This window comes from Muscardinus avellanarius, assembly GCF_963383645.1.
Source record: "Muscardinus avellanarius genome assembly, chromosome: 16".
Classification (NCBI taxonomy): domain Eukaryota; kingdom Metazoa; phylum Chordata; class Mammalia; order Rodentia; family Gliridae; genus Muscardinus; species Muscardinus avellanarius.
Genome location: NC_137802.1, coordinates 36,859,509 through 36,880,000, shown reverse-complemented (window position 1 = coordinate 36,880,000; position 20,492 = coordinate 36,859,509). Strand labels below are relative to the sequence as shown.

Here is a 20,492-nt window from a genome sequence, read left to right as displayed (position 1 = left end):
ACTGGGGGTAGAACCCAGAGGCTTTCTACCTCCGGGCTATACTCCCAGACATTTTTTATATATTATTTGGAAACAGGGTCTCACTAAATTGCTGAAAGCCTAAGTAGCTGAGGCTGGCCTCGAACCTGCGCGATCCTTCCGTCTCTGCCTCCCGAGCGCGGGGATTACAAGCGTGCGCCACCACGCCCGGCTTCCCCCCTATATTTTGGAGCGGTCCTTTCCACGGCCTCAACACCCCTTTGCAACTCTTTACCAGAAAATGTCCCTCCGGCCTCCCAGGTCGCGGGGCCCAGGCCCGTCCGCTCCTCCGGGTCGTTACCTACGCACTTTTCCAGCTCCCTCTGAAGCAGGGCTGCGGAGCACCAACGGCCCGGGAGCCTCGGCCTGCGACCGACAGACGCGCGCGGAGGCGTGGGTGGCGCGGACCGCGCGGCGCCGTCTGGCCCACAATCCCTCGCGAGGGCGGGAAAGTTGAGGGGGGCAGGCAAGGGGGACGGACGGCGCGGAGGGTCCAGGGACCGGAACCCTAGAGTGTGCACATAGATTAACTCTGTTCTTTCGATACTGGGAACTGAACCCAGGGGCATTCTACCTCTGAGTTACACCCCGGCCCTATTTTGATTAATTAATTAATTAACTTTTTTGTGGTACTGAGGATGAAACCCAGGGCCATTCAACCTCTGAGCTACACCCCCCCAGCCCTATTTTTTATTCTTTTTACTTTGAAACAGGGTCTCACTGAGTTACAAAGGGCCTCACTAAGTAGCTGAGGCTGTCCTCGAACCAAGATCCTCCTGTCTCAGCCTCCGAAATTCTGGGATTACTAAATGCACCAGAACATCTGGCTCAAATTAATCCGTACATGGCTTTTCACACTCCAAAAAAAAAAAAAAAAAAAAAAGGGTAACTGGCCGGTGTTTCTCTCTTCCTGCCACTGTCCCCACTCAAGGAGATCAAGGTGACTGAGGTCACCTAACAGGCCAGCACAGAGAGGAAATGTGGCTTGCAGGGTTCGGTGGGCCCGGCCCTCCATCCTGAGGTCTCCAGCAACTTTTTACTGTAAGGACGTATGTTTGATGGAGAAACCTTAAGTGGCATGTGGAGGAATTGCAACAGAACAGATAAGAAGTGTGAAAATGTGTGTTTTTAAATTTTTTTGTACTGGAGGCTGAACTGGGGGTGGGCATCCTACTGCCAGCCACAGCCCTTAGGCCCCCCCTTTTTTGGTGGTACTGGGGTTCCTGGAAACCCTTCTAACTCTCGGGTACACTCCCAGACACCTATTTTTTTATATTTTTATTTGGAAATAGGGTCCCTTAAGCCACAGCCCTTAGGCCCCCCCTTTTTTGGTGGTACTGGGGTTCCTGGAAACCCTTCTAACTCTCGGGTACACTCCCAGACACCTATTTTTTTATATTTTTATTTGGAAATAGGGTCCCTTAAGCCAGCGAGGCTGGCTTCGAACCTGCGCGATCCTATCTCCGCCTCCAAAGCGCGGGGATTACAAACCTGCGCCACCACGCCCCGCTCCCTAGCTCTTTTTATTTCTTATTCGAGTATTCGAGGCCGAACTTTGAATCTACGACCCTCCAGTGTGGGCCTCCCCAGTTCCGGGGGTGCAGGTGCCCGCTGAAAGAATGAATACCCTTCCCGCGGTGCAAAGCCAAAGCCGCGGGCGACCAGGCCCAGGCCCCGCCCCTTCCGCCTGGCGTCTGACGTCAGCGCCCGGCCCGCGCGCGCGGAGCTCGGGCTTCGCAGGGGGCTGTGCGCAAGTGGGAACGCAGAGGTCAGGCTTCGAGATGCAGCGGGATTTAGTGAGTTTCCCGCTGTCCCCCGCAGTGCGGGTGAAGCTCGCCTCTGCAGGTTTCCAGACCGCGGAGGAACTCCTAGAAGTGAAACCCTCCGAACTCAGCAAAGGTAACGCCTGCGGCCGCCAGTCTCCGCTGTCCCGCAGGCAGGCAGGCTGCGGTCCTGACTCCACCGCACTCAGCCGCCTCCCCGGCGCCCACACACCCTCAGACGTTCCCGCGCCGCGCTTAAAAGTCAACTGGGCCAGGCGCGGGGGCGCACGCCCGCAATCCCAATTCTGAGACCGGAAGATCGCAGTTTCGAGGACAGCCTTAGCAACCTAGCAAGACCCCGTTTCAAAAGTTTATAAAAGAGAAAAGAGAAAAGTCTGGGAGTCTGGAGGTGTAGCTCGAGGGAGAATATCCCGAGTTCAATCCGTTGTACCATTTAAAGAAAAAAGTTGACTGAATAAAGGGTTGAGAACTGATTGGGGATTGAACCTGAGGCATTCTACCTCCGAGCTACACCCCCTAGCCCCATTTTCTATTCTTTTTATTTTATTGTTTGCGGTCCCGGGGATGGAACCATGGTGCATTCTACCTTCGAGCTACACCACCAGCCCTATTTTTTATTTTGAAACAGGGTCTCACCGAGTTGTAAAGGGCCTCACTAAGTAGCTGAGGCTGTCTGTGAACTGCGATCCTCCTGTTTGAGCCTCCCGAATAGTAGGATTACAAGCGTGCACCACCAAGCCCTGCTATGACATTTTGTTTTTTATTTATTATTATTATTATTATTATTATTATTATTATTACTTTGCGATTCTGGGGATAGAACCCAGAGGCATTCTACCTCCGTGCTATACCCCCAGCCCTATTTTATAATTTATTTGGAAACAGGGTCTCACTAAGTTGCTGAGAGCCTCACTAAGTAGCTGAGGCTGGCTTTGAACCCGTACGATCCTCCTGTCGCAGTCTCTTATTTGGGATTACAAGCATGCACCACCATGCCCAGCTCGACATTTTATTTTTTAATTAATTTATTTATTTTGTCGACTGGGGATGGAACCCAGGGGCATTCTACCTCCGAGATCCACCCCCAGCCCCATTTTTTTATTTATTTTGAAATGGGGTCTCACTAAATCGCAGAAGGCCTAAGTAGCTGAGGCTGTCTGTGAACCTGCCATCCTCCTGTCTCAGCCTCCCAAGGACTGGGATTACATGCATGTGTCAGCCGGGCGTGAAACCTTTATTTTGAAACTGTCTCAGTGAGACCCTGTTTCAAAATAAAGAATAAAAAATAGGGCAGGGGGTGTAGCTCGGAGGTTTTTGAACAGGATAGACCCTGTTTCAAAATAAAGAAAAAAATAGGGCTGGGGGTGGATCTCGGAGGTAGAATGCCCCTGGGTTCCATCCCTAGACACGCAAAAACAAACAAGCATGTGTCACCACACCTGGCTTTGTGAAGACATTTTATTAATTGCTTTCTCTGCCAATGCCTCCTGAATGCTTTGAGGATCATCAATGCTCAACTGAACCCTCCCTCTAGGTTATTATATCCAACATATAGTTGAAGGAACTGATCTCTAATCTTAGGGAGGTTAAGTAACTTGTTTTGTGGTGCTGGGGATTAAACCCAGGGGCATTCTACCTCCAGGCTACATTTATTTATTTATTGTAGTACTGGAGATGGAACCCAGGGGCAGTCTACCACCAAGCTACACCTCCAGCCCCATTTTGTATTCTTAGCTCTGAAATAGGGTCTCACTGAGTTGGAAAGGTCTTCACTACATAGCTGAGGCTGTCTGCTAACTGTGATCTTCCTGTCTCAGCCTCCCAAATATTGACATTACAAGCATGTGCCACCACACCCGGCTTATTTTTTAAATTTTGAAACAGGTTCTCACTAAGTTTCAGAGGGCCTCAATAAGTAGCTGATGCTGGCCAGGAACATCCTCCTGTCTTAGCCTCCCAAGTACTGGGATTACAAGTGTGCACTGCCATACCTGGCTGATAAGTAACTTTTCATGATAACTGGGCTAGGAAGTAGTGGAACCAGAATTGGAAAGCAAAGCCAGGCGTGGTGGCACACACTTATAATCCCAGCGCTTGGGAGGCTGAGACAGGAGGATTGCACAGGCTCGAAGCCAGCCTCAACTACTTAGTGAGGCTCTCAGCAACTTAGTGAGACCCTGTTTCCAAATAAAATATAAAATAGGGCTGGGGGTATAGTCTGGTGGTAGAAAGCCCCTGGGTTCCACCCACAATACCATATACACACACAAAACAAATTAAAGCAGAATTGGGAAGCAAACAGACTGTCTTAATTTTAGCTATTCCAAAATACAGGGAATTGGGGATTTAAATTTCAGAAATGAAGGATTTGGATAGGACTAAAGACATTGAGGGAGAAAGGGAATAGAATATTTCTTTAGAAAAAATCAGCGCATTTAGGGTGATATGGCAGGAGACAGAATATTCCCTTTGAACAGAAAGCATCAGAAAGAAGACATCTCTTATATATTTAACTGAAAAATCTAAAACCTTGTTCTCTAGAGTACTGCAGGTTTTATGATGGTGTGAACCATTGCATATTTTATTATTTATTTATTTATTTATTTTGTAATACTGGGGTTAAAACTGAGTTCTTCTACCTCTTTCTTTCTTTCTTTTTTTTTTTTTTTAATTGGTGATACTGGGAATTGAACCCAGGGGCATTCTACCTCTGAGCTACACCCCCAGCCCTATTTTTTATTCTTTTTTTTTGTGTGTGTGTGGGGGGGGGTCTGGAGATAGAACCCAGGGGCACTCTACCTCCGAGCTACACCCCCTGCCCTATTTTTTATTCTTTATTTTGAAACGGTCTCACTAAGTTATGGAGGGCCTCACTATGTAGCTGAAGCTGTCTTTGAACCACAATCCTCTGGTCTCAGCCTCCTTAATGCTGGGATATTCTTTATTTTGAAACAAGGTCTCACTGAGTTGCAAAGCCCCTCCTCACTAAGTAGCTGAGAGTAGCCATGAACTGTGATCCTTTTGTCTCAGCCTCCCAAATGCTGGGATTACAAGTGTGGGCCACTACGCCTGGCTCAACTTTTTCTTCTTCTTCTTCTTCTTTTTTTTTTTTTTTTTTTTTTTTTTTTTTTTGCAGTACTGGGGATGGAACCCAGGGGCCTTCCACCTCCAGGCTATACTCCCAGACCTATTTTATACTTTATTTGGAGACAGGGTCTCACTAAGTTACTGAGAGCCTCGCTAAGTAGCTGAGGCTGGCTTCGAACTTGCGTGACCCTCCTGTCTCAGCCTCCCAAGCGCTGGGATTACAAGCATGTGCCACCATGCCCAGGTCAACTTTTAAAATTTTAAAATCAATGTTTTCTTTTTCTTCTTTCACTTTCAGAAGTTGGAATATCTAAAGAGGAAGCCTTAGAAACTCTACAGATTATAAGAAGAGAATGTCTCACAAATAACCCAAGATACGCTGAGTCAGGCAAGAAGTGTACAGCACTGGAACTTCTTGAGCAGGAGCATACCCAAGCCTTCATAATCACCTTCTGTTCCGAATTAGATAATATTCTTGGGGGTGGAGTACCCTTAATGAAAACAACAGAAATTTGTGGTGCACCAGGTGTTGGAAAAACACAATTATGGTAAAATAATATGTTCCCTTAAGGGTGGGCTTCATAGCGTTTTATGTAAGTAATAGAATATTGTGTTGTTGGTTTGTAGTTCTGAGACCAAAACAGGTGTGTGTGTGTGTGTGTTTTGTACTGGAAATTGAACCAGAGGTGTTCTGTCTCTGGGATACATCCCCAATCCTTTTTATATTTTATTTATTTATTATTTTTTTGGTACTGGGAATGGAACCCGGGGGCATTCTACTTCCAAGCTACACCCCCAGCCCTATTTTATTTCTTTATTTTGAAACAGGTTCTAAGTTGTGGAGGGCCTCATTAAGTTGCTGGGGCAGGCATTGAACTGTGATCCTCCTGTTTCAGCCTCCCAAGTATGGGGATTACAAGCATGTGCCAACATGCCCAGCTTTTATATTTTATTTTGAAACAGCGTGTCACTAAGTTGCTGAGGCTTCCTGGAAACTGAGATACTTCTGTCTCATACTCCCAGGTACTGGGATTACAGAAGGGCACCACCATTCCTGCTGTGTGTGAGCTCTTAATTTTATGTGTATGCATCAAATTAAAATCAATTTACCAAGCCGGGTGTGGTGGTGCACCTCCAGGCTATACTCCCAGACCTTGTAATCCCAGTATTTGGGAGGCTGAGACGGGAGGATCGCAGTTCGCAGACAGCCTCAGCTACTTAGTGAGGTCCTTCGCAACTTAGTGAGACCCTGTTTCAAAATGAAGAATAAAAGCCGGGCGTGATGGCACATGCTTGTAATCCCTGCCCTTTGAAGGTTTGGGAGTGTAGCCTGGAGGTAGAAGGCCTCTGGGTTCCATCCCAGTAGCACCAAATAAATAAAAAAATAAAAATTCAAAATGAAGAATAAAAAATAGGGCAGGGGATGTAGCTCAGAGGTAGAATCCCTGGGTTCCATCCCCAGACCTGCAAAAAAAAAAAAAAAGAAGAAGAAAGAAAAAAATAGGGCTGGGGTGTAGGTCAGAGGTAGAATGCCTCTGGGTTCAATAATCCCCAGTTCTACACATACACACAAATGCATTTTCCAATATAGTGTCTCTAGGGTAAACAGGCAGTTTTCTACTGTGTGTGTGTGTGTGTGTGTGTGTGTGTGTGTGTGTGTGTGTGTGTGTAGTACCAGGGATTGAACCCAGGGCCGTTCTACTTCTGAGGTATCCTCCCAGCCCTATTTTATGTTTGTTTTTTTTAATTAAAAAAAATTTATTTTGGTGTGTGTGTGTGTGTTACTGGGAATGCATCCCAGGGGCTTTCTACCTCCAGGCTATACTTCCAGACTTATTTTATATTTTATTTGGAAACAGGGTCTCACTAGGTTGCTGAGAGCCTCACTAAGTAGCTGAGGCTGGCTTCGAACCCGTGCGATCCTCCTGTCTCAGCCTCCCAAGCTCGGGGATTACAAGCGTGTGCCACCACACCGCCTTATTGTACATGTTTCAATTTGGCAGCACATGTTGACCAGCTGTTAGACTTGTGGTACAGCATTTAGTTATAGGTCAAAGCTATAACTAGAAGTTATAGTTAAGATTTTTAAATATATTTTATATATTGTAACAAGCTCTTTTTATTATATATGTCTCAAAAATCTCTATTTATTGTATTTTTAAACATTGTAAAAAACCAAGTCTAACGTAACCAGGGAGCTTTGTATGGCCTCCTTTTCCAGTAAGTAAACATCTCTTAATTGTTATGTTTTTTTTTAAAACATTTATTAATAAACACGTTAGCCATAATGGTGAGAGACATGGGCCTTTTTTCTTCAGCCTCCTTCTTCTAACTGCTTAAGCTTTTTGTATGACAAAGTTTTCTAATGGGCTTTTAAAAAACATTTTTTATTGTTGTAATGTATCTACTAATGTGTTAAAATCCCCTTTTTCTTCTGTAGCCAATTTTATTATAGCTTAAAACAAGACAGGGGGTTTCTGAGGGCTCAAACATATTACCAAAAAATTTATCTTTTACAAAATCAGTTTCACCTGTTCCTACAGTCTTAATTCCGAGATCTTGTCCTGCGTCACCAAAACCATGTTTATAAAAAGTCAATAAAATCATTACTAAAAAAACAATAACTACCATCCAAAAACAAAGAGTACTCTGACCAAAAACCCCTCTTCCTCAGGACAGCTTCCTTAAAGCTTTTGCCATGTCATGTGTACAGGGTCACACAGACTCCAAGAGAAACAAGGTTGTGACAAACTGTGGTTTGTCTTCTCCCTAATCTAAGTATCAGTTAATTCACATGTGTCTAGAGCCCTGAAGTGTCAACCATTTCTGTTGCCTTGGGGAGTAAATTTGCATGTATAAAACTATTAGCGGGACTTGCCTGTCATTATTTGGAGTTTGAAAAACTGTTCTTTTGATTATCATGATAATGATTTGGTCATTTGATTTAATTCTTGGCAGTTTTCAATTGGCAGTTGATGTGCAGATACCAGAATGTTTTGGAGGAGTAGCAGGAGAAGCTGTTTTTATTGACACAGAGGGAAGTTTTATGGTTGATAGAGTGGTAGACCTTGCTACTGCCTGCATCCAGCACCTTCAGCTTATAGCAGGAACACACACAGGAGAGGGTGAGTTAACAAATTAGCCTATTTTTGTGTGTATAAAAAATTTGAGAGGAGCCGGGTATGGTGGCGCACACTTGTAATCCCAGCGTTTGGGAGGCTGAGACAGGAGAATCACATAGGTTCAAAGCCAACTTAGTAGTTGGCTACTTAGTGAAGTAGTTCAGCTACATAATGAAGCTCTCAGCAACTTAGTGAGACCCTGTTTCCAAATAAAGTATAAAAGTAGGTCTAGGCCGGGCTTGGTGGCGCACGCTTGTAATCCCCGCGCTTGGGAGGCGGAGACAGGAGGATCACGCAGGTTCAAAGCCAGCCACGCTGGCTTAAGAGACCCTGTTTACAAATAAAAAGTATAAAATAGGTCTGGGAGTGTAGCCTGGAGGTAGAAGGGTTTCTAGGAACCCCCATACCACAAAATAAAAATAAATAAATAAATAAATAATTAAATGAAAGTATGTCTGGGAGTATAGCCTGGAGGAAGAAAAGCCTCTGGGTTCTACCCCCAGTACCACACACACAAAAAAATCTTTTTGAGAGATTTCTTTGGTACTTGTTAGGGTGAAATAATTGGTTTTAAACAGTTTTGTTTTGTTTTGTACTGGGAATTAAACCCAGGGTCATTCTACACCCTTAGCGCTTTTTTATGTCTTTGTAACTATCTATTTACTTTTTTTTAGATTTGAAAGTTTGAAACAATTCTTTTTTTCTTTTAAATTTTTTATTGGTACATTATATTCAAACATCATATTGGGGTAAAAAACTTGTGTCTATTTACTTTTGGAACTGGGAATTGAACCAAGGGGCATTCTACACCCTTAGCGCTTTTTTATGTCTTTGTAACTATCTATTTACTTTTTTTTTAGATTTGAAAGTTTGAAACAATTCTTTTTTTCTTTTAAATTTTTTATTGGTACATTATATTCAAACATCATATTGGGGTAAAAAACTTGTGTCTATTTACTTTTGGAACTGGGAATTGAACCCAGGGGCATTTTACCTCTGAGCTATCCCCCAGCCCTTTTTATTTATTATTTTATTCTGAGGTAGGGTCTTGCTAAGTTGCTGAGGGTCTTGCTAAATGTCTGAGTTTGGCCTCAAACCTGTAATCCTCCTGATTTAGCCTACTAAGCACTGGGATTACAGGCCACCACTACAATCTGCTCCCCCCCCCCCCCCCCCGTACTGAGGATGGAACCCAGGGATGTTATACCCCAGAGCTACACCCCCAACCCTATTTTTTTATTCTTTATTTTGAAACATGGTCTCACTGAGTTGCAAAGGGCCTCACTTAGTAGCTAAGGCTGTCCATAAACCACTATCCTCCTATCTCAGTCTCTCAAATGCTGGGATTACAAGCGTGTGCCACCAAGCTGGCTTTTTATTCGTTATTTTGAAACAGGGTCTCACTAAGTAGCTGAGACTGGCCGCAAACCTGAGATTCTTATGTCTTAGTCTCACAAGTACTGGGATTACAAGTGCGCTGCAATCTGCTTTTATTTTTTATTTTGAAATAAGGTTTCATTAATTTACCAAGACTGGCCTCCCACTCATGATACTCCTGTCTCAGCCTACCAAGTACTAGGATTACAGGTATGTGCCATGCCTGGCTCTAAAACAGTTTTTTTTTTTTTTTAAACATAATTTAGTAAGGCATGGTTACGAATGCATGTAATCTCGGTACTTGGGAGGCTGAGACAAGAGGATCATAGGTCCATGGCCAGCCTCAGCTACCTTTTTATTTTTTCAGTACTGAGAATGGAACCCAGAAACATTCTACCTCCGAGCTACACTCCCAAACCTATTTTTTATTCTTTATTTTGAAATAGGGTCTCACTGAGTTGCAAAGGACCTAAATAGCTGAGTCTGGCCACGAATCGCGATCCTCCTGTCTCAGCCTCCCAAATGCTGGGATTACAAGTGTGCGCCACCACCCCTGGCAGCCTCAGCTACTTAAGTGAGGTCCTCTGCAACTTAGTTAGACCCTGTTTTAAAATAAAAATGGCCGGGCGTGGTGGCGCACGCTTGTAATCCCCGCGCTTGGGAGGCGGAGACATGCAGGTTCGAAGCCAGCCTCGCTGGCTTAAGAGACCCTGTTTCGAAATAAAAGTATAAAAAATAGGTCTGGGAGTGTAGCCCGGAGGTAGAAGGGCTTCCAGGAACCCCAGAACCACCAAAAGAAAAAAAAAGAAAAGAAAAATAAAATAAAAATGAAGAGTGCAGGGCGTGGTGGCGCACACTTGTAATCCCCACGCTTGGGAGGCAGACAGGAGGATCACGCTGGTTCAAAGTCAACCTCGCTGGCCTGAGACCCTGTTTCCAAATAAAAATATAAAATAGGTCTAGGAGTGTAGCCCGGAGGTAGAAGGGTTTCCAGGAATCCCAGTACCACCAAAAATAAGTAAATAAATAAAATAAAAATAAAATGAGGAATTAAAAAATAGGGCCGAGGATGTATCTCAGAGGTAGAATATACTTGGATTCAATCCCTAGTACCACCCAAAAAAAAAAAAAAAAAAAAAAGCCAGGTGTGGTGGTGCATCCCTGTATTCCCTATACTCTGAGAGGCTGAGACAGGAGAATTACAGGTTCAAGGACAGCCTCAGGAAGTAGTGAGATCCTCATCAACCTAGTGAGACCCTGTTTCAAAATAAGAAATAAAATTGGGTTGGGGGTGAAGGTAGAATGCCCCTGGTTTCCATCCCCAGTACTGCAAAAAAATATTGTATGTGTATGTGTATGTATGACAATAAATATTATATGGCAATAAAAAATATATATATGGCATTTTGTTATTAAAACATACTATCTTTCAGCTGGGTAGGTGGTGCATGCCTGTAATTCTACTACTTGGAAGGCTGATATGTGAGGATTGCTAGTTTGAAGCTTAGTTTCAGCAATTTAGCAAAACCCTGGTTGTTTTTTTTTTTTGGTATTGGGGTTCCTGGAAACCCTTTTACCTCCAGGCTACACTCCCAGACCTATTTTTACATTTTTATCTGGAAACAGGGTCTCTTAAGCCAGTGAGCACGGCTGGCTTCGAACCTGCGCGATCCTCCTGTCTCCGCCTCCCGAGCGTACAAGCTGGTGCCACCATGCCCGGTCAAAACCCTGAGAGTGTAGCTCAGAGGTAGAATGCCCCTGAGTTTAATCTCCAGTACTAAAAACATGTAATTAAAAAAAAGCCGAGAGTATAACTCAGGTAGAATGCCCCTGTGTTTAAAAGCTCAGTGCCAAAAAAGGGGAAGTATTGTTTTTCTACAGTTGTCAGCATATCAAAACAAGTAAAATTTATTATTTTAAGATTGTTTGAGCCTGGTGTGGTAGTATATAAGTGTAATCCTAGTACTTGGGAAGCTGAGACAGGAGGATCATAGATTTGAGAACAGCCTTAGCAATTTAACAAGGCCCTCAGCAACTTAGTGAAACCTTGTCTCAAAATAAAAAGTAAGCCTGGCATAGTGGCACATGCGTTTGTCCTAGTACTTGGGAGGCTGAGACAGGAGGATTGCAGGTTGGTAGTCATCTCAGCTCTTTAGTGCGGACCTGTTTCCAAATAAAAAAATAGGGCTGGGAATGTAGCTTAGAAGTAAAATGCTCCTGGGTTCAATCCCTAGCACCAAATCAAACCAAACCAAACAAAATGAAATAAAAAAGATCTGAGGTGTGGTGGCACACGCCTGTAATCCTAGTACTTGGAAGATTGGGACAATAGGATTCCAGTTTCAAGAACAGCCTCAGCAAGTAGTAAGACTCTCATCAACCTAGTGAGACCCTGTTTCAAAATAAAAAATAAGCCGGGCATGGTGGTGCACACTTGTAATCCTAGTATTTGGGAGGCTGACACAGGAGGAAGGTGGTTCATGGACAGCCTCAGCTACTTAGCGAGGCCCTTTGCAACTTAGTGAGACCCTGTTTCAAAATAAAGAATAAAAAAATAGGGCTGGGGGTGAGGCTTGGAGGAAAAATGCCCTGGGTTCCATCTCTAGTACCACAAATAAATAAGTAAATAAATAAATAAGTAAATGTTGGGCAAAAGTATAGCTCAGAGATAAAATGCCCCTGGGTTCAATCTCCAGTAAAACTTAGTTAATTAATTTATTAATTAATAAAAATTATAAAGTTGCCGGGCGTGGTGGCGCACGCTTGTAATCCCCGCGCTTGGGAGGCGGAGACAGGAGGATCGCGCAGGTTCGAAGCCAGCCGCGCTGGCGTAAGAGACCCTGTTTCAAAAAATATAAAATAGGTCTGGGAGCGTAGCCCGGAGGTAGAAGGGCTTCCAGGAACCCTAGTACCACCAAAAAAAAAATAAATAAATTAAATAAATAAATAAATAAATAAATAAATAAATAAATAAAGTAAAACCGGGCTGGGGATATAACTTGGAGATAGAACATCCCTGGGTTTCATTCTAATACCATAAAGAAAGGATTGTTTTGTCTGTTTATTTTTTCAGAACACCAAAAAGCTCTGGAGAATTTTACTCTTGAAAATATTCTTTCCCATATTTATTATTTTCGCTGTCATGATTACACAGAACTACTGGCACAAGTTTACCTCCTTCCAGATTTTCTTTCAGATCACTCAAAGGTATGGTTTGAAGTAGTGAAATATAACTAATCAAATGTCTTTAAGTTTTTTTGATAAGCATAAAAAATAAATAGTACAGTAGCATAAAATTAAAATAAAAATTAATTAAAATATTTTTTAGGCTGGGCATGGTGGTACATGCCTGTAATCCCAGTACTTGAGAGGCTGAGACAGGAGAATTCTAGGTTTAAGGCTACTCTCAGCAACTTTGCAAGCCCTTCAGTAATAGAACAGGACCATGTTTCTAAATAAAAAATAAGCCGGGGTGGTGGCGCACGCTTGTAATTAGCGCTTGGGAGGCCGAGACAAGAGGATCACACAGGTTTGAAGCCAGCCTTAGCTACTTAGTGAGGCTCTCAGCAACTTAGCAAGACCTTGTTTCCAAATATAAATATAAAATAGGTCTGGGATAGCTGGGTGTGGTGGCGCACGCTTGTAATCCCCGCGCTTGGGAGGCTGAGACAGGAGGATCCCACAGGTTCGAAGCCAGCCTCAGATATTTAGTGAGGCTCTCAGCAACTTAGTGAGACCCTGTTTCCAAAAAAAAAAAAGTTCTGGGAGTATAGCCCAGAGGTAGAAAGCCTCTGGGTTCCACCCTCAGTACCACCAAAAAAAACCAACCAACAAACAAAACTAAAAAGACTAAAAAATAGGGCTGGGGGTGTAGCTTGGAGGAATAATCCCTCTGGGTTCCACCCCAGTACTGCAAAATAAATAAATAATAAGTTTGGGAGTGTAACCCGGAGGTAGAAAGTCCCTGGGTTCCATCTCTACTACAGAAAAAAAAGAAGGAAAGAAAGAAAAGGAAGAAAGAAAGAAAGGAAGGAAGGAAGGAAGGAAGGAAGGAAGGAAGGAAGGAAGGAAGGGAGGGCTGGCCATCTCTAGTACAGGAAGGAAGGAAGGAAGGAAGGAAGGAAGGAAGGAAGGGAGGGAGGGAAGAAGGGGCGGGCTTGGGTATAGCTCAGAGGTACAATGCCCCTGGGTTCAATCCCTAGTACCGCAGAAAAAATAAATAAATAAAAAGGGCTGAAGGTATAGCTTGGTGGTAGAATGCCCGTGTTCAATCTCCAGTACCAAACAACAACAAAAAGGGCTGGGGGATATAGACCCAAGGCAGAATGCCACTTGATTCAATCCCTAGTAACACACACACACACACACACACACACACGGAAGAAATATCAGTAGACTTTATATGTGTGGGTTTAGTTTTGAGTTGATTTATTGATCTGTATATCTTTTTTTTTTTTTTTTTTTTTTTTGATGGTGGTACTGGGGATGGAACCCAGGGGCCTTCTACCTCCTGGCTACACTCCCAGACCTATTTTATATTTTATTTGGAAACAGGGTCTCTTAAACCAGCTGAGGCTGGCTTTGAACCTGGGTGATCCTCCTGTCTCAGCCTCCCAAGCGCGGGGATTACAAGCGTGCGCCACCACGCCCGGCTGATCTGTATATCTTTTTTATGTCAGTATCACACTATTTCTTTTTTTCTTTTCTTTCTTTCTTTTTCTTTTTTCCTTTGTTTTTTCTCTTTTTGGTGGTATTGGGGTCCCTGGAAGTCCTTCTACCTCCAGGCTACACTCCCAGACCTATTTTTATATTTTTATTTGGAAACAGGGTCTCTTAAGCCAGCAAGGCTGACTTTGAACCTGCGCAATCATCGTCTCCGCCTCCCAAGCACAGGGATTACAAGCCTGCGCCACCACGCCCGGCTCCCCCCCCCCACCTTTTAAATTTGGAAACAGGGTCTCACAAAGTTGCTAAGATCCTTGATAAGTTGCTGAGGCTGACTTCAAACCTTCGATCCTCTTGTCTCAGCCTTTCAGGTACTGGGATTACAGGTATAAACACCATGTCTGGACAAGTATTCTTTTTTTTTTTTTTTTTTTTTTTTTTGGTGGTACTGGGGGTAGAACCCAGAGGCTTTCTACCTCCGGGCTATACTCCCAGACCTATTTTATATTTTATTTGGAAACAGGGTCTCACTGAGTTGCTGAGAGCCTCACTAAGTAGCTGAGGCTGGCTTCGAACCTGCGCAATCCTCCTGTCTCAGCCTCCCAAATACAGGGATTACAAGCATGCGCCACCAAGCCCGGCTTTGGACAAGTATTCTTGTTTTTTGTTCCTGATCTTAGGGGTAAAGCTTTCAATCCGTCACCATTAAATAATTTGGTATTCATTACTTACAGATGATAAAATAGTGAATTTGCTTGCTGGCTAAAATTCATTTGTAACCTCCAAATGACTGCCAACAGCACCTTATAGTCATTTGCAGACATATTAGTTTAGGGTGCCATAACAGAAATACCATAGACTGGATGGCTTAAGCAACAGAAATTGTATTTTCTTAAAGTTTTTGAGACTAGAAGTCTAACATCAAGGTTCAGGCTTACTTGTTTTCTGGAAAGGGCTCTCTTTTTGGCTTGCAGAGAGCCACCTTTCTGCTTTTCTTCTTTGTCCTTACATGATAGAGGGAGAGAGAAGGGGCTGGGGAGAGAGAGAGAAAGAAAGCGAGACAGAGACTGAGCACATGCTCCATAGTGTCTCTTCTAAGAACACTAAATCTTTTGGATCAAGGCCGCACATTTTTTAGGTTCTGGCATCAGCTCTGAACTCTAATCAAAAGTCTCACCTTGGCCGGGCGTGGTGGCGCAGGCTTATAATCCCTGCATTTGGGACGTAGAGACAGGAGGATTATGCAGGTTCGAAGCCAGCCATGCTGGTTTAGGATACCTTGTTTTCAAATAAAAATACAAAATAGGTCTGGGAGTGTAGCCCGGAGGTAGAAGGGCTTCCAGGAATCCCAGTACCACCAAAAAAAAAAAAAAAAAAAGTCTCACCTAGCCGGGCATGGTGGCGCACGCTGGTAATCCCAGCATTCCAGAGGCAGAGACCTGAGGATTGTGGTTCAGTGGACAGTCTCAGCTACTTAGTGAGGCTCTTTACAACTCTGTGAGACCCTGTTTATAAAATAAAAAGACTAAAGCCGGGCATGGTGGTACATGCTTGTAATCCCTGCCCTTGGGAGGTGGAGACAGGAGGATTGCCAGGAGGACTGCACAAGTTCAAATAAAAAAATATGTAAAATAGGTCTGGGAGTGTAGCCTGGAGTTAGAAGGGTTTCCAGGAACCCCAGTACCACCCAAAAAATAAAAAAATCAAAAGACTAAAAAATAGGGTAGGAGGTGGAGCTCAGAGGTAGAATGTCTCTGTGTTCCATCCTTGCTACCACACACACACACAAAAAAAGTCTCACCAAAATGTTATCTGATCAAATATGGTGAAACTCTAGTTAAAATTCACCCTGAGGCAGAATTCCTCTCCACTATGAACCTGTGAAACCAGAAAGTTGTGTGCTTCCTGTTATGGGTTTGGGGGTGACTGTCCCCAGGACACAATTTTCCTCAAACCACAAAAAGATAAAAACAGTAAAAGATAAAAAGGGTGCGGGTTCTTGTCCTGCGTTAAGGATAAATACACATTAGCCCGGACTCCTGCTGAAGATTTAAAGAAGTTTATTATTAAAAAGATAGAAATACAGAAGACATAGGCCGGGCGTGGTGGCACACGCTTGTAATCCCCGTGCTTGGGAGGCTGAGACAGGAGGATCACACAGGTTCGAAGCCAGCCTCAGCTACTTAGTGAGGCTCTCAGCAACTTAGTGAGACCCTGTTTTCAAATAAAATATAAAATAGGTCTGGGAGTACAGCCCAGAGGTAGAAAGCCTCTGGGTTCCTCCCCCAATACCACCAAAAAAAAAATAAAAAAAAAATACAGAAGACAGTTACAGCCCCATTCCATTCAAGAGTGGCATGGTGGGGTGATTCTAAGGAATTCACCAAAGATACAACATGTGGACCAGACTTTTTATACACATGACCTCCATCTTGTTCACGTAATTCTGACTAGTAAACGACCCTGTAAGGTTCCTCCCCTTACTTTCCCTCCAAGGTGTACTTTCCCCACCTAGGTGTCTTTCTCGAAGGTCATGGCCAAGGTCAACCCCCTCTTCCCATCCTGGCTAGATTATCCAATTATTATGTAAACCTGTCTTTAGAATGAGGACGAGGAAGTCCTAGTTCCCTTCTCCTACAGGCTTGCTAATTACCTTTAGCTAGGTTAATTTACATTGGCATAGTTGCCTGCTTTTTTTTGGCAGAAACCAAGTCCTTTCACCAATTTTTGAAATATAATAATCAGAGCCTTCTCAAATCTTCCTAGGCCATTCCCAATACTGGTACACTTCCAAAATACAGTAGTGGGTGCTGGGAATGGTAGCTGTAATTCCCTTACTTGGGAGGCTAAGACAGGAGAATTGCAAGTTTGAGGCCAGCCTTGGCAACTTAGGGAGGCACTCAGCACTTAGCAAGATCCTGTTTCCAAAAAAACGTTAAAAAGGACTAGCTAGGGTTGCAGCTCAGAGGTACAACTCCCCTGAGTCCAATTCCCAGTACCCCCCTATACACACTACAGTGGTGGGACAGGCATCAGATATTTCCAATACAAAAGGAATAAATAAAAAGGAAGAAAGGGATAATGGTTTCTAAGTAAGTCCCAAATATAGCAAGGCAAATTTTATTAGATCCTAAGGCCCAAGAATATTCCTGTGAGCTTTGATGCTCTTCCTTCCAGACCTACTGGGGTTGCAGAGTCACCTTCTGATCTGTAGGGGTCCCACCCCATTAGCTCTTAGGAGGGTTCTCACTCTCTAAAACCACGTTGGAATAGCCTGGTCCCTAGGACTGCTGGTAAGAGTTGGACCCTTGATCTGTGATCTTTGGCATCATTATTCTCTTTTTCTTCAGAAATAGTGCACATTGAGCTGGGCGTGGTGGCCCATGCCTGTAATCCCTGTACTTGGGAGGCTGAGACAGAAGGATCACAGGTTCGAGGATAGCCTCAGCAAGTAGTGAGATTCTCATTGACCTAGCGAGACCCTGTTTCCAAATAAGAAATAAAATTGGGCTGGGACTGTAGCCCAAAGGTAGGATGCCTCTGGGTTGAAGCCTCAGTACCACCAAAAAAAAAAAAAAAATTAGTGCATATTTTGCATATTTACAGTTCATGTAGCTCTGTGATACTGTCTTGTGGAGTCCAAGAAGTCTAACAGTCTTCTTTCATTCTGTCCTGCTTTTTCTGTCCCATTTAATTTATTTATTTATTTATTTATTTTTGGGTGGTACTAAGGGTGGAACCCAGGGGCTTTCTACCTCCAGGCTATACTTCCACACCTATTTTCTATTTTATTTGGAAACAGGGTCTCACTAAGTTGCTGAGAGCCTCACTAAGTAGCTGAGGCTGGCTTCGAACCTGCGCGATCCTCCTGTCTCAGCCTCCCAAGTGCGGGGATTACAAGCGTGCGCCACCACGCCCGGCTTCTGTCCCATTTAATTTAAACTAGTACTGTATGTCTAAATTGAATTTCTGTTCTGCTGAAAAGGCTGAGGATATCAAGATATGAATTTTTTTTATCCAGCGACACCCTTGGTTTCCTCTCTTTAATAGGTTTCCTCATTTTTAGGAATATAGGTAGGCTGAATATTTTTCGGATCTTAAGGTTATGATTATTTTTTGTTTCCTAATTCCTTCTTCAACTCATCTGTGTCCTCTTACATTTTACTTTAAGCAGCCAGAAGAAACCAAGCCATTCTTTCCACACTTTGCTTAGAAATCTCAGTTAAATAGCCAGTTTTTCAGTTTTCTTGTCTCTTGCTCCCATCCTACCTCCCTCCATTTTTTAATTTTTCTTTTTCTTTCTTCTTCTCTTCTCTTCTCTTCTCTTCTCTTTTCTTTCTTTCTTTCTTTTTTTTTTTTTTTTAAGTACCAGGCTGCATCCCTAGCCCTATTTTGTATTCTTTTTTTTTTTTGCAGATCTGGGAATGGAACCCAGGGGCATTCAACCTCCGAGCTACACCCCCTGCCCTATTTTATTTATTTATTTATTTATTTATTTATTTATTTATTTATTTATTTATTTTTATGGTAGTACTGGGGTTTCTGGAAACCCTTCTACCTCAGGGCTACACTTCCAGATCTAGTTTTTTTTTTTTTAAATATTTTTTATTTGGAAACAGGGTCTCTTAAGCCAGCGAGACTGGCTTTGAACCTGCGCGATCCTCCTGTCTCTGCCTCCCAAGTGCAGGGATTACAAGCGTGTGCCACCACGCCCAGCATTATTCTTTATTTTGAAACAGGGTCTCACTAAGTTGCGGAGAGCCTCACTAAGTAGCTGAGGCTGTCTGCAAACCATGATCCTCCAGTCTCAGCCTCCCGAATGCTGGGATTACAAGCGTGTGCCACTATGCCTGGCTGGTATTTTTTATTTTATTTATTTATTTATTTATTTATTTATTTATTTATTTATTTATTTATCTGTGAGTCTGGGGATGAAACCCAGGGGCATTCAACCTCCGAGCCATACCCCCTGCTCTGTTTTTTATTCTTTATTTTGAAACAGGGTCTCACTAAGTTACGGAAGGCCTCACTATGTAGCTGAGGCTGTCTGCAAACCGTGATTCTCCAGTCTCAGCCTCCCGAATGCTGGGATTACAAGCATGCACCACCACGCCCGGCTTGAATTCTTTATTTTGAAGCAGGGCCTCACTAAGTTACAGATGGCCTAAGTAGCTGAGGCTGGCCGTGAACCTGAGATCTTCCTGTCTCAGCCTCCCAGGGGCATTCTACCTCTGAGTGACACCCTCAGCCCTATTTTTTATTCTTTATTTTGAAAGAGGGTCTCACTGAGTTGCAGAGGGCCTTACTAAGTAGCTGGTATTACAACCATGCCTGGGTCCCTGCCCTATTTTTTATTCTTTAATTTGAAACAGGGTCTCAATAAGTTAATGAGGGCCTCAGCTGGGGCTGTTTGTGAACCTTGATCCTCAGGTCTCAGCCTCAGCCTCAGGAATGCTGGGATGACAAACCTGCGCCACCGCATCCTTCTGGCTTCCAGAAGCCTTTCTTTTTTTGGTGGTACTGGGGTTCCTGGAAGCCCTTCTATCTCCGGGCTACACTCCCAGACCTATTTTTACATTTTTATTTGGAAACAGGGTCTCCTAAGCCAGCGCGCGCGGCTGGCTTCGAACCTGCGCGATCCTCCTGTCTCTGCCTCCCAAGCACGGGGATTACAAGCGTGCGCCACCACGCCCGGTTTAGCCTTTCTTTTTGTAATTCCAGCATTTGGGAGGCTGAGACAGGAGGATCGCAGTTCGTGGACAGCCTCAGCTACTTAGTGAGGTCCTTCCTCTGCAAGTTAGTGAGACCCTGTTTCAAAATAAAGAATAAAAAATAGGGCAGGGGGTGTAGCTCGGAGGTTGAATGCTCCTGGGTTCCATCCCCAGACCCGCAAAAAATAAAAAATAAAAATAAAAAAATAAAAACAAAGAAAGTTGGAAATAAGCCAGGAGTGGTGGCACAGGCTTGTCATCCCAGCATTTGGGAGTCTGAGACAGGAGGATTGGGCTTCATGGCCAGCCTCAGCTACTTAGTAAGGTCCTCCATAACTTAGTGAGACCCTGTTTCAAAATAAAGAATAAAAATTAGGGATGGAGGGTGTACCTCGGAGGTAGAATGCTCCTGGGTTTCATTCCCAGTACTGCAAAAAAGAAAAAAAAAAAGAAATTTGGAAGTAAATAAATACATCCCTGGATTTTAAGTGCTCTCTCTCTCTCTCTCTCTCTCTCTCTTTCTTTCTATTTTCCTTTCTTTCTTTCTGCAGTACTGGGGATAAAACCTAGGGGCATTCTACCTTCGAGCTACACCCCCAGCCCTATTTTTTATTCTTTATTTTGAAACAGGGTCTCATTGAATCGCAAATGACTTAAATAGCTGAGGCCGGCCGAGAACTAGTCTCCCAAATGCTGGGATTTGCAAGCATGTGCCACCATGCCTGGTG

At 43.7% G+C, this 20,492-nt stretch overlaps 1 protein-coding gene across 1 annotated transcript in view; it reads left to right on the top strand.

Moving 5' to 3' along the window:
* Nucleotides 1-1,796: 1,796 nt before the first annotated feature.
* Nucleotides 1,797-20,492, top strand: part of RAD51C (RAD51 paralog C) — a gene marked incomplete at its 3' end in the record, with an annotated part of 43,806 nt that continues 25,110 nt past the window's right edge. The window contains exons 1-4 of the mRNA XM_080713482.1: nucleotides 1,797-1,917; nucleotides 5,188-5,437; nucleotides 7,848-8,014; nucleotides 12,462-12,595. Of these exons, the coding sequence (XP_080569608.1) occupies nucleotides 1,800-1,917; nucleotides 5,188-5,437; nucleotides 7,848-8,014; nucleotides 12,462-12,595 (669 nt within the window). The 5' untranslated portion in view covers nucleotides 1,797-1,799. The remainder of the gene's footprint in view (nucleotides 1,918-5,187; nucleotides 5,438-7,847; nucleotides 8,015-12,461; nucleotides 12,596-20,492) is intronic.